Source organism: Cupressus sempervirens, chromosome 3 (assembly GCF_028749045.1).
Source record: "Cupressus sempervirens isolate cs-2001-9-10 chromosome 3, ASM2874904v1, whole genome shotgun sequence".
Lineage (NCBI taxonomy): Eukaryota > Viridiplantae > Streptophyta > Pinopsida > Cupressales > Cupressaceae > Cupressus > Cupressus sempervirens.
In genome coordinates, this window is record NC_143120.1 from 522,647,198 (window position 1) to 522,662,076 (window position 14,879).

Genomic DNA, 14,879 nt, shown 5'->3' on the forward strand with positions numbered 1-14,879 from the left:
CAAACTAGATGCCGCCATAAGCAAGAAAGAAACCATTAATTGTACGACAGGCAAGCAGAAAGCAAGGGTAGACCATATAGTGTTTTTCGTACGACTGGAGGAGGGAGGAGCAAGCAAATACGGGCCATATAGAAGTTGTCCTAACGAATATGCCATACGAGTGGAGGAAGAACAACATACAAAAGACATCATATGGCTAGAAGGGAGTAGTGCCCCTACGAAAGGTCATATACAAACAAGTGTAGGACAACGTATGATTACACATACTTACCACTAGATGATAATGATCTAAGCAGACCATACGGTAGGAGGAGATTGGGGTCGTACAAATGGAAAGCTCATGATAGGCTAGAGGACACAAGGATTCTTGGTAAGAAGGGGTATCGTACAACGCAATACCATAGAGCTGCCAATTGGAGCAGACGAGGTAATCAGTTACGTAGGAAAGACACGCGGGGAGTAATAATTGGAGAAAAGCAAACATAATTGAGAAAGGAAGCAAAGCATTTATAAGGCTTATGAGAATGGTAGAGACAAGCATAGGAAATCCAAGCAAAGACATAATTATAGACTCACAAAAAGAAAGAGGGAATAACAGGTTGTATATAAAGCACATGGCTTCCACCAAGAAGAAAGGAAATGTAAATGGCAGTGAAGAAACAATTATAGTGGCAAATATCACATTTGAAAGTGTTTCTAGAAGCGAATGTTGAGCATAGTGGGAGAAAGTTGAAGATGATAATGTGTTGAAGGACGCATTACAAAAATAAGAGGTAGACAAGATACTCTTTATGCCCATTTTTTATTTAAAAGAAGTTGAACCTGTGCTTAGAACAATGATTGTTCCGTATGATAAGAAAGGGCACAAATTTGTAATCCAATGCTTTCAGCAAATTGTTACAATTTCGTATTCTCCAAAAGAAGTGAGTAAAGTATTTGGAGTCCCTACCAAAGGGCAAGCCACAACAAAATCTCCATTCAAAATGATAGTAGAATAAAAGGAAAAATGATTGGGGTTGATTTGTAGAGATGACCTTACAAAAAAAGAATGGAAAAGTATGTGGAGTAAGAATAAAAGTAGGGGTTTGAAAAATACCTTTATAGCTAATGCAAAATGGAGATGCATTATGGATTTGGTCAAAAGCAAGCTCACATGAGGAAGCCAAACCTTAGATATAGCCATATGGATGCTAACCTTGGTAAATGGACCGAATATGGGAAGAATTCATAATTGGGCTTAACTTCTCTCAGAAAGAATGAAAGAATTTTTGGCACTGAGGCACAAGACCTTCTACATGCCCCACTATGCCATAGCCATGTTTTTTGGAAGCTCTTCACATACAAGTAGCTCCAAAGCACTGGGGCACATTTGTTCCAGCAAGAGGAGTGAAACCCTACCGAAGTGCAATGAGTTATTGGCTGCACCTCAACACATTCGATGTTGGGAGTGGAGAACCAATGGAAAAGAGGACAAGGCAGGAAGTTTCCACCTATACTAGGAGCATGGAGAAAGAGGAAGAAAGTTCGGATGGAGAAGTTACACCAGCGGAGGATAGAGGTACTAAAGACTCCTCAAGTTCCCACAGGAGTCAATTCCGAACACATATCACAAGTGACACCAGTAAAGAAACACCTAAAGACGTCACACTCCTGCCAATTGAAGGACCCCTGCCAAGAGCCATACCAAAACATACATTTGAATTTCAGGGTGAAATGGGAGTCCGAGACAGAAGGGGAGAGCAATGTACAGATGAAGGGAGGAAGCTCAACGTACAACTAGGTGTACGACATATGACTGTATGGTAGAAGAGGAATGTATGACTCTAGAAGAAAGACAAATGTACGACATTTGTATGAAAGACATCTAGGTGGTATGAGGTGGAGGTAGCATGCTATGATAGTATAAGAAGACTATACCACCGAGGAGCTTGCAAAGGGGATTGGCCATACAATACCAGAGGCAAGAGCTATGATACATGATGGATTTAGGAGTTGAGTCAAAGGCCTGACATATGTCGATTGTGGAGCCAAAAGGATAGCATTCATAGAGTCATAACTTTCATTTGTAGCACTCTGTAGCACAGTTGGTCCATGTTGAATAGATACCACATGCCAAAGTGGTGGAAATTAGATCACACAAAAAGGCTCCGTATAACATCAAAATCACTACTCCACAAGGAATAGAAACAATTCAATCAATTGCCCTAGTGATCACACTCGTGCTTGCTGAAACTAGTTGAAGGGAGGGGCAACAAGAGTAGATAAATCACCTTGAGAATAGCCGTGGACAAGAAGGGAGGAGGGTATGATGATGAAGTCAACAAGCTACTTGTAAAGTTTTAAATGCGAGGAAAAGAAGTACCCCGATCCTTGCCTACTCTTTTGCAGACAAAAGACCAATGGGAGGAACAAGACCAACAAATTTGAAGACAAAATGAAAGCTGAAAGTGGACACATAGAGGATATAGATAGAATCAAGGCACTGCCATTTGGAGATACAACAGTAAGATTCCTAACATAATTAAATGTCACTATACAAGCCACTCAAGAGATATCAAAAGAGTGAAGGAGTCGGATTTGGGAGCAGCAGTAAAGGCCACACAGTCATTACTAATAGTTATGCAAAATAGATGCTATGAAGAATTCAGCACAACTCTTGGAGGAGTCTAAAGGGAAGAGGAGATGGAGAAATGGAAGACATCCCAAGTAGTATAGACATACATAGGGCAAGCACCCCTAATACACATACTAGCACAGATGGAGTGTATATTCAAATTCATTTCCATGGAGCTATAACAGGTAAAAGGGGAAGTAATAGAGACCAAAGGTGAATGAGCTCTCCTGGGAATAAAAATAGAAAAGTTAGAAATAGAATGGGAATTAGAGAGGGCTGCACAAGCGCAAAATTTAGCCATGACAGAGAAAGATAGGACAGATGCTTTGAGGTTACTACAAGCAACATAGGCAAAGAAGCTAGCCGTAGAAAGGGACCTGTGACTTTGGAGACAACAACAACTATGAGCTACCATTCCAAGGACGTCCTCGCAACCTTCCTCTTAGCAATATTTGTGAATTGGTCAGCTCAATTTTATCTTAGTCGTCTGGAAGACGACTACTTTGAGGGGCTGATAATGTAGGTTGGTAATAAATCATTAGCATACTTAATGCTAAAAGTTATTAGTAAGGGAGTTGGATAGTTAGTTTTTAGCAAAGGGGTGTGTCTACTGGTTTACTTAACCAACAACAATAATATATAAGGACTGATCAATGTAACTTAGTAATGTGTAGACAGATTTTGTATGGGCTATTTTGGAATCAATATAAGAAATCATTTCCATTGCATTGCATGGTACTATGGTACTGTATATATTTGATATTTCACTTGATTAAGATTGTGTAAGAGATAGATTACTGGGTAAACTGTGGCTTAGAGCCAATCTATAGTGATCTATGGGGAGGAGTTCATTCTTCCTCTCTACAACCTCACTTGTCTTCATTAGATCTATTGGTTTATGAGGATAACTTTGTTGGTGGACTTCTTTCTATAATAGGATGGCTACTAAGGAAGAAAGCCTTTATGCATATGATCCTCCAGTCACATAGTAACAAGGGTTTGGTTTCCTGTCTTGGTTGTAGTAGTTGTTCTTGATTGAATCTTTATTATTGGTTCCTACCTTTAGTTGCACCTCTGCCTCTTTTTTTCTATCTTCTTTGCTCAATTTTGATGGGCAAGGACCCCAAATGAGTCCTATAAACTATCAAAAAATGGTAACATGACATATAATAAGTCTTTAAACATCAAATAAATCACGATTGTAATTTCATTTCTGCAAAGTGATCTAATGGGACTTATTAGCCTATTTAATTTCAATAGGCTATAGTAGGAAAAAAACTGAATTCATTAATTATTTAATTTCATTCAAGAAAGCTCATTCTAAGGGTAATATATTTATTAAATTTTTTAAGTCGTATAAAGTGACTTTAGTGGTTCTTTATTAAAAAAATATTGAAGTCACTTTATTTACCTGTGAAAAATTTAAATATTAAAAAGTGCAAGAAATTTTGAAGCTGGAGAGGATCCTAGCACAAGAGACATTCTCAGTTCATTAGTTGGGGGACATCATGATACATATCATTGCATTGCTTAAATAATCTAAGTTGCCGATTCGGGTTCGGGGACGGGTTCGGGTTCGGGGTTCGGTTCGTGGGTTCGGGCAATTTTTTTTTCCCCATTTGGGTTCGTGGGTGGGTTCGTTAGTGTATATATATATATATATATATATATATATATATATATATATATATATATATATATATATATGCAAAAAAAATATAAACTCATATAGTTGTAAAAGTAAAACTAAGTCATTCCATAGTATGAATATATCAATGTTACTTGATTATTGATCAATGCCAAATGTCAAAGATAAACATTAAATACTCACTCATTAATCTATGCTAATGTTGTAAATAAAATCATACATTGAATTACTAAAATGCAAAATGGAATTTCAAAACATAGACTACTTCATCAGATTGATAGATAATAAATTATGACTTAATAAAGTTTGAAACTGTGAAACATAGTGATAAATCATAAATGACTCAATGAGTCAATGACAAATGTTTAAACATAGTTTATCAAAGATGCAAATGCCCTTCAAGGGTCAAATGGGTCATCAAAATATGAGGGATCAATGGCTTCATCCTCATCTATATCATTGACATTTTCCACATCATTGGAACCCAAACCGGTTCCACTAGCCCCAGATGCAGCCACATCCTCCTCCTCGTCCTCCTCAACATCTAGCAAGGCAATTCTAGATATATCTTGGACAGTCATATCCAAGTTAGAAGTCTCAGGTAGTACATCCCACAACTTCTTTGGTCCCTTCTTATATCCTGGATCCTTGCGTGATAAGAGGCGCCAGTTGTTGTGAATAAATACCAAGTCCTCTGCTTTCTTTGAACCCAACCGGTTACGCTTCACTGAGTGGATAAAGGAGTATGTACTCTAATTCCGCTCAGCAGCAGAAGAGCTTGCAACCTAGAGAGACAACCAACAAATTTTAAAAAATTAGCTAAGTAATTTTACAATACAATAGGAATTTAAGAGTGCTAATTCGACAAGCTAAGTAGCCATAAGAAAAGGAAAAAAAACTTAAATACATACTTGTGACAAGATCTTAATGGCAAGAGGTTGGAGGTACATGTAACTTTCCCCATGTAAGTACCACCATCCAATAGCATCCAATTTACTTTGGTCATTGATTGCATCAGGCTCTGCATTTTTGCTTGAGACAAAATCAACAAACTCTCTCCTAACATTTGATGCCACATCAGGATCACTAAAGAGCCTGTTAAGTGCCCTCTTATACCCAGCAGCAACTTCAGGATCTCTATATGGTGCCACTCTACTAGGAATCGCAAGTATCTCAGTGCTATAATATCTAGGAGAAAGTGCATATGCCAAGAGGTGCAAAGGTGTAGTCATCTTGTTCCAACGATGTAGAACAATTTTCTCCACCTTAGTGTACAAGGTATCAGGATCCTGCTCTCTCCTCTGAATGACCTGGGATGTCAAATGATGTACATGTAAGCTATCTTGATGTAGTGTTAATAACTTAATTAAAATCAAAAATCAAAATCTCTCAATAAACAAGGATAAAGTATTGTATAAAAATTTAAACTTACTGATTTCATTCTTTCTAGCATAGAGTCCATGGCATCATATATGTTTCCCAAACAAGGCTCATCCGTGTCGGCATACCGAAGCATAGACATGATGGGCTCGGTGAGTTCTAATGCATATTCCACCCTATTCCAAAAATTATTACTCAAGATCAAATCCTTTACAGTTTTGGCCTTTTCTGTATCAGCTTGCTTCCATCCACCCCATTTGTTGCTAATAACCATTTGACCCAATGCCTCTTTCACCCTCACAAGTCGTCTAAGGACGATTGTGTGTGAAGCAAACCTTGTTTCAGCAACCTATTACCATGTTAATTCAAATTGTAAGTTAATATGATAACACAAAAATTTAAGAATATGTATTAAATTTTGTAAAGTATGACACAAAAATTAATATGATAAATGAAGCTAAATAAAGTTGAAAATTTACCTTCAATAATTCCAAGCGGGAGAAAGTTCTGAAAATTGCTTGTGACATATGGTGGTTTGTCACAAACATTTGGATCTGCTCACCCTCCTCATACACATTTTTCATCCATTCAATTTGGCTGCCCATTGTTTTCATCACCAAGTTCAAGGTGTGGACAGTGCATGGTGTCCAAAAGATATGCTCATATCGTGCTTCTACCAAAGCACCTGCAGCCTTACAAACTTTAGCATTGTCCGTTATTACTTGGACAACATTGTCAACTCCCACGGACTCTATGGATTCAATGAGAAGTTGGGCAATAAAATTTGCATCCTTTACTTGCCCTTCACAATCAACCGCCTTCAAAAACATTGCCCCCTTGGGGCAAACAGCAATCACATTTATTAATGGACGGTTTTTGCAATCTTTCCATCCATCAGAAACAATGCTCACCCCCGTTTGGATCCAAGAATCTCTTATTGGTTTGAGGAGGTTTTCTACATTCTTTCTCTCTTTATGCAATATGGTGGTTCTCAACTTTTCATATCCAGGGGATTGGTAACCATGAGGTGCATCATTTATTGCTTTCACCATCTCTCTCCAATAAGGGGATCTCACTAGATTGAATGAAACACCATTTGTAATGAGGCAACGCCCAACCTTTATGTCAGCAATTTCTCTCTTGTCATTTTCAAATGCCGTATCTAATGGGCCTCTCTTGCGGGATGCGGGTGTTTCTATTTCATCTTCATCCATAGATGGGGTAGGTAGGAAGGGATGTGGTTTACTAATTGTTTGAGAGGGTGGTGTTGGTGGTATTTGCTTTGACTTATCTTTTTTTACCTTTGACACTAACCTATCAGCCTCTTCTTGTTCTTTTAACATGCCTGCTATTTGAGGAGCTGACAACCCTTTTTTACCTCCCTCTAGGGGCCCCTCACACATGGAAATCCCTTGACCTGGTGGACCTATCAAATGATGTTTAACCCGGAAATAGGAGCTTCTATATTGGTTTTGGCAAAAATTGCATTTCCATATATACCCTCCCCCACCAGCACATTGCTCAATTCTTGTTGTATACTTCCACAAAGGAGAGCCTTTATCAATTTTAAATCTTTGGGATCCCACCCCACCCACTGAACCCTGACTACTCATTCTTGGATTCTTGCAATCTATAAAAACAAATTTAAAAAAATATTTCAAAACTTATACAAAACTTGATAAAAATTTAGAACAATAAATATAAAAAATTTAAAAAACTAAAAACAAACTATGAAAGAAGCAAAAGGAAGGATCAAATGCATACCTGGAACACTCAACACTGATTATTTGAAGGATTTGAAACTCCACAAATAATCTCTAAAACCTTTTCTTCAAACTTGCAAAATGGCCACACCAAAATGAGAGAGCAAAATGACAAAGCAAATGAGAGATTAGATGAATGAAATGCATCTAATAGGCCTTACTTTAGGGTTTGGCAAAAAAAATAATGAAAAAAACATTATTTTATTGCTTTTTTGGGCCACTTTTTGGCCCCACCTGCCGCGGGTCCGCCCGGATTCGCCCGGGTCCGCGACCGGTCCGGGCAGGGTCCGCATTTTGGCCTGCGGGTCCTCCCGGGTCCGTGCTTGCACGGACCCGGGAGGACCCGCAGGCCAAAATGCGGACCCTGCCCGGACCGGTCGCGGACCCGGGCTCGGATCCGGACCCGAATGAATCCGGACCCGGACCCGAGCTCCAGGGTGCGAATCCGGTAACTTAGTAAATAATGGTTATGTTGACTTACCATAGTTTGAGCAACAACATTAAGTATAACAACAATAACAATGGTGGAGGAAACAGTGGAAATAATGTCCAAGGTCATAACTCGGTAAATAACGAAAAGCAAATTAGTGCATTGGAACAGCTGATTAAAGACCTCTCATGCCCATCTTTTCTCCAAGGATCCATCCACAAGCTGATAATGAACATACACTAAATATTTTACAGAATTAGATCTTGCAAGATTGGAGGCATGCAGGTTTAGATTTTCTAGTTGAGATGTCTTTCTAGGGTTATAGGGATGTTGGGATGAAGCATAGACCTCATAGGGGTGGAATATCTCACAATAATGAATTACACCTAAGTTACTGATGCTAGTTCTGATGCTGATGTGCGATTTTTTCTAGGGGGATTTTAGATGTGTTTGGGTGCGTCCATATATATATATGATTTTGATGCACAATTTTTTTAGGGGGAATTTTGGATGTGTTTGGGTGCGTCCATATATATATGCAAAGAAATGCATGAAATATACAAAAATAAACCATTCCATAGCATGATACTTCCCCATTGATAGTTCAAATTAAAATAAGAAGAGAGCCCAACTGCAAACAAAATGAGAAGAATGAGCAATGAATGGCCTCTTTTAGGGCTGTTTTAGGGTTTAGGAGCAAAAAGGAGCAAAAATATAAATAAAAAAATCGATTAACACATGCTTTTTAAAGTCACTTAAGTGACTAGGCGTTGAAAAAGTCACTGGTGCTCTCCAGATGCACCCAGATGTTGTTTGGGTGCTCTTGGAAGTATTCTAAATTTCTAAGTGATGGAGCCTTAAATTTTTGCCTCCATTTGTGATGTTGGAGACTGGAAAGAAGAAAATAATTGGTGTCAAAAATTTATAGAGTAGCAAATCATTACTTACCAAGTCAGTAATCTGCATTTTTAATCAATATCCATATTGTAGAAAGACTTAATAAACCATCAGACTAAGGAGGTATCTGCAATCGAGTATGCTGTATAGTCTCAAAGACGAAATTCAATATGATTTAGTTAGAGAAGTGACTGCAAAATAAGGCAATGCAACAGTAACTTACAAAGACCACTGAAAATTGACAGGAATCTCTAGCACTAAGAAGATAAAACATGTTGAGACCTCATATTACAATAAGGAGTAGTTATAGATGAAGGTGTTAAAAGACTAGTCAGGTAATGATATGCTATATATGGAGGGCAAAGATTAAACCAACAAAGCATTGTAAGATAATTTAAAGTTCAAAGCTAGTAGTGACTGAGGAATCATGAGCATTGTCGAGTTACTATTGAGAATGCCATGTTATACAACATATAGCATCGTCTAGAGAGAAAAGACCTTTTTTGGAGAATGAAATTGATGATTTCATACTCGTGTCAAACCAAGACGACAACATACAGACTATAGTGATCTGATGTTTCATGAATAAAAAGTCTGTAGATGGAGTAATTACGTGATTATAAACTTGGATATATGTGCTTGCAGTGAACAAATAAAGGCTAGCGATTATATAGCAACTATGAGACATAAGTTGTTTTTAATTGCAAACACAACGATAAAATGCTTGACGATATGATACAGAATAACGTCAATGCTTCTTGTATAAGAATGGAATTTATATGCACATCAAAATATAAAATACAAGGTCACCATGAGCTCCAAAGTGCAGAGCAAATACGATTTGCTATTAAAGGCTAACGTTAAATGAAGTGGAAGTGTTTAGACGTTGATCAATTTGATGATGTTGTCATTCACATCCTTTGCCCAAGAAGCTAGATATTGAAAAAAATGGGCAAGGACCTAGACCAAAGTTTTGCGTGTAGCAGGAGCTAGATATATCTGAATATCTGTAAGTTTGTTCCCCATACAGTCAGTAACCATTGTCATCTCAGTCAAAACAAAATATAATAGGTGAAATGAAGCCTCAAACTGCAAACAAGAAGCCATTAACGCACTATTCGAATGGTAATTCTGAAGCTGCAGGAATGATTCATAGGAGTCAAGAGAAGTCAATATTTGTGGGAACAAAAATAATTAAAATTATTATTAAGCACTAAAGGCTCTATAAACATAGCCATACTATTGTAGATCCTTGGTGATCTTGGATTTGGCACTTGAGATTGTTAATCGCGTTTAGCAGTATAGTGCGAGTTGTTTGTACCATGGGCCAGCACCCTCTTGCTGCTTAACTTAATAAAAAACATAGCCATACTATTAATAAAGTTATATTTGAAGGGGTGCAATAATAATTATTACTGTTGCAATTCATTTGAAAAAGATGCGACTAATAAATGAGGGAGTATGACTTTTTAATTTAAAAAGGTCACATTTTTTTAAATGTTGATATATAAACAAGGACGCAAAGCATCTAGTTCCTACCGATAGAGAAAATAATATGAATTTTATGCAATTGTAACTATAAAATAATTTGTTGCATTTTGTGTATAAAAATTTCAAAGCCCTACAAAACAACAATCAATAACAATAGAAGAAAATAATATGAATTTTATGCAATAGTAAAATGTATGGTCTCTAAAATAATTTGAAAATAATATGAAACTCTAAAATAATTTGTTGCATTTTGTGTATAAAAAATTAATAGCCCTACAAAACAATAATCAGTAAATATATTTTTATAAATTATTTCAAATATAATATAGATGAAAACTTTATAGTTGCAAAAAGCAGTTGAATAATAAATTATATTGATTGGACAAACAAATGAAGGAAAAAGTTGGACTTCCTATTGTAGCACACAACAACCACTCAAATTGTCAATAAATATATTGTGTTGAATTATTTTAAATACAATAAATATAAGAACTTTATAGCTCAAAAAGTAATTGAATAATAAAGTGTTTTAATTGGACAAACAAATTAAAAGGTAAAAGTGCATTGAATGCTATAGTTTCTTGCCTACGACAAAACTAATAAAGTTGGAAGTCTTGAGTAAAAAAACATAATAAGAAGACATATTCAAAGGAGACATTCTAAAGAAGAAATATTCTATTTTTATTTGTAAGGAGGGATAAGGTGCTTATAATATGATTGTAATATAAATTCATTTATTTTTATAATAAAATAAAATGTCCTTTATTTATTTTTATTTAAGGCTTGGAGATTTAAACTGCAGCTGATTCATCCTTTTTAATCATTTTTTAATTTTGTAAATAATTTTGGTCAGATAAGTGGATGATGACCACTATGGCATTTTAAACTTGATCATCGCAGATATTGTGATGTATTTAATTGTTTTTGAATCTGTGTCCAATCTGTCTCCCTAACTGTAGGAGTTAAAGTACAATTTGGATTAGTTTAGAATTGCGTATATATATTTGATCTGTCGCATCTTGATTATTAAATTGTTTATAATTTATGTGCATAGAACATTATAAAGTTATACATTATAATCTTCATTATAGTTGACTCTAGTACCTGAATAAGCTAAAGCACTGGTCTTTTATCATTTTAGTATTGGATTTATATTTGAAGTCAAAAAATCTATAAATTCCTTCTTACAAACCTCAAATCCATTGTTAAAAACCTTATACAAAACATTCATTTCAAACTATCACATAACTCCATATTATTTGAGTTCAAAGACCTTGCCAGCCGGAGAACTCCAAAGCTTAAATTTGCTATAGAAAAGCCTTGAACTAGGTAGTCAGCGTTTGAGGTGAAGGTCTACCCGCTTGGGTATGGCGAAGCCTAAAGTGCAAGGGAATTGAGGTGATTCTTGTTCATTGGCCAGAACTGATTGTGGAATCCTTACGGAGAAGTGGCAAGCTCTTGGATTTCCAATCTGCGGTTTTGGGAACCAACACTGAGCACATCCACAGATGCTGGACGTGCTTCTTGAGAGCACCGATGCAACATCCTAACATGCCGACGCATCCTAAAGCACCAGCATTAGCACCTCGGGTTTTTGGGAGAGAATCAATATCTTAGAATCACTAAAAGGTTGAAAAACCAACATCTCCTTGTTGTGATGGGTCTAGAAAGACAACAGCAAGAGCATGAGTACAAAAACTAGATATCTACTTTCAGCTTAACCCCATGGAAAAAAGAAAATAGTACTGGTCATAAATGGTGGCATCATAGAATGATTACTTTGGGACATGATTAGATTGATTCTTATGCTGAGTTCACTAAGAGCTCAGTGACAAATTCGACAAAAAGTACTGAAAACTTCATTTTAAGGTTGTTGGCTCAATTACAACAGTGATGTTTAATAGACACCTACATTTTTAATTTTTTGAGATTATTGGTGTTGGATACTGACTTATCAAAAAGGAGGTTGATTGTTATGTTCATGAATCATTTGTTAGATACTTTGAGAGGATAAATTAAGGCCTTCAGTCCGAACACCTTGTAGGAGGCCATTAAGTAAGCCTAGAGACATGAAATCTTTAGCTACAAAGAATAAATTTCATTCTAAAGGATCTACATCAAAAAAGGATAAGGGTAAAAAGCCTTTTCACAAAGAGTGGCCTAGGGTCTAGGAAATACAAATTAGATGATTAGGATCATAGTGAGTTGCGTAGAAAGTAATTATGTTTCAGCTATAAGGAATCTTGGGAACATTGTCACAAGTGTCTAGGGAAAGGCAAGGTGTACTGCATTGAGGTGATTTCTGACAGTGAAGAGGAAGAGAAGTCAAAACATGTGTAGGGAAGTGAGTACAATGAATCAGATATTAGACAATTGAGAGATGAGGATCAGCCACCTAAGGAGGTGAAGGATGCTGCTATTTATTTTTATTTGGTACAATGTACATTTAATGCTTTTGGAGGACAAGGAGTGTTGTAGGAGCAGGATGTGACAATGTCATCAGATAGTGGGGCTACTCATAATTTCATTGATTTTGCATTGGTAGCTAAGAGGGAAATTTGCAGTGAGAATTTTAAGGAATTTAACCTCATGGTATCAAATGGATTTAATAATGTAAGCTTATTGCAGATACCTCAACTAAGCAGTACATCGGGTAATTGTATTGTTACTAATGCTTTCTTTGTGGTAGACTAGGGGATATAAGTGATATCTTGGGCATACAGTGCTTACATATCCTAGGAAAATATTCTTAAAACTTTCAAAGAATGGAGTTTAAATTCATAATTGCAAGGGGGTAGAATTGTGGGGTTTATTGAATGGTGCTCCCAAGATCATATCAACAAAAATAATGAAGAGCATTTTTAGATATGCAGTGTAGCATGGGCAGCATAATGTTTGATCTCCATTGAGGCCTCTAGTGACAAAAATAAGCATTATCACATAGACTTTCATGTAGTGTTGGACAAATAGTTTGATCTCAATGAGATTTTCACAAAGATCTCCAAATAGAGAACTTAAGCGCACTATTGAATTAGAGGAAGTTGTAATGTCCCCAATTTTAATTATTAATGGTCCTAAAATTTAAACAATATTATAAATGGACCTTTAATTATTTAATAAAGGGGCCCAATTTTTATTAATTATTCATAGATGTTTGTTGTGTTGGCATTCTTTTGTAAATCCTCGGGAGTTTTCTCCGAAGGGATATTTATGTCCACCATGTAGGAAGTTGTTAATATGCAACTTGAATTATTTTGTTGTGTTGCGAATTCCAGTTGGAGTTCTGTTTTCACCAGTTCAGAAGTGAAAGATCTTCCCTATTTGGCTGCTTGTAGTTTTGGTAGGATTCAGGCCTACCCCATTTTGCTTATCATACTTTGCTTGGATATGACAAATCTTAGCACCATCTTTGTTTATGAATATAATTTCTGGGTTGCAGCAATAAATTGCATAAATGTTTATGTTGGTGTGCACGCCTGTATTTGACAAATATTATGTTCAGTTAACTCATCTCTATTATGACATTACTATGGATCTATCTCGGGCATTAGCAAATCGCTCCCTCCAACAAATTAATAGTGGGTTTGAAATCATCAATTGCACACTAAATCACTATTGACATTTGGTGAATACACCATTCTAACCATATGAAAGTCTTCCCTCATACTTTCCTCGCTATTCGATCCAGCCGTCGTCGTACAAACTCCTTCCAACAATTTTCGTATGGACATCCTCCATCTCGCCCTCCATCTCACTCACCATTTCACTCTCCATTTCACTTTCCATCTAACCTTCCATTTCACCCTCCATTTCTAGCAGATTGAACACCCTCCATTTCTGGCAGACTGAGCACCCTCCATCTTTGGGTGACTGAACACCTTCCATATTTGGAAGGCTACCTTCACCTAAAACCATTTGTACGACTTGTGCTAGGCACTGTATGACCCCCCATCCTCCACACCATACTGCCCACCTCTCCTTCATTGTGCAACATCGTTCACCGTATGGTCTGTTAACATCGTATGCCAATTGTAGCTTGTCTCTCAGCGGTACACCATTGTACCCTCCATCTGTTGTATGACTAATCCCTTCCCTCCAACTGTATTGGTTACCTAGACTAGTACATTGGCAAAACTGAATAGTACGTTGGCAGAGTTGACTAGTATGTTGGAAATGTTGACTAGTATGGTGACAGTGTGGACTAATGTGTTGGTAGTATCGACTGATATGGTGGCTGTGTATTAGGTTCATACTATTGAGTAGACTTGGTTCACCATAAAGGGGTAACTCGCGTGGGTACCAAATTGGGAACATTTTAGAAGGCTCCATGCTTGTTATTATCACTCCTTATAGGCATACTAAGAAGTTAACAAATGAGATTGAGAAAACCGTTAAGCAATTGCTAGATATGAGGCACATTAGATCTGATGCCCCCATTTTAGCAAGGTCTTGTGGTTGGCTTAGTCAGTTCATTATCGTGACCCTCGTGAGCTGATAGCGAGATTTGAGGGGTTCAGTTGAGGAGTTATTAGGCTTTCTAGTGGCCTATGGTGAGTTTTGGATCCATTTTGAGGGACTTACTATTTATAGTAAGTCAATAGTTGATTCCGATGAACTCAGTTGAGTTAGAGGAGTTGAGTGATGCTATCAATTTTT

The 14,879-nt window shown here is 36.9% G+C and overlaps 2 protein-coding genes across 3 annotated transcripts in view; one reads left to right on the forward strand and one right to left on the reverse strand.

Annotated features, from left to right (window-relative positions):
• The window catches only part of LOC149567475 (DExH-box ATP-dependent RNA helicase DExH3-like), a 190,867-nt gene that overhangs the window by 139,688 nt on the left and 36,300 nt on the right, over positions 1–14,879 (forward strand). The window lies entirely within an intron of this gene.
• Positions 5,015–7,394, reverse strand: LOC149567477 (uncharacterized). Its single transcript, XM_089823382.1, has 4 exons — positions 6,122–7,394; positions 5,695–5,991; positions 5,174–5,572; positions 5,015–5,047 (listed from the first exon to the last, which is right to left on the reverse strand). The coding sequence occupies exons 1-4, from the start codon at positions 7,253–7,255 to the stop codon at positions 5,015–5,017; spliced, it is 1,863 nt and encodes a 620-aa protein (XP_089679508.1). The 5' UTR covers positions 7,256–7,394.

Excerpts from the sequence above, each read along its gene's own strand:
- LOC149567477 (XM_089823382.1), bottom strand. The coding sequence starts at position 7,255 with ATGAGTAGTCAGGGTTCAGTGGGTGGGGTGGGATCCCAAAGATTTAAA. Across the intron at positions 5,573-5,694 it reads TGCTAGAAAGAATGAAATCA|GTCATTCAGAGGAGAGAGCA; the intron begins GTAAGTTTAAAT and ends TTGACATCCCAG. Across the intron at positions 5,048-5,173 it reads CCATTAAGATCTTGTCACAA|GTTGCAAGCTCTTCTGCTGC; the intron begins GTATGTATTTAA and ends TTGTCTCTCTAG.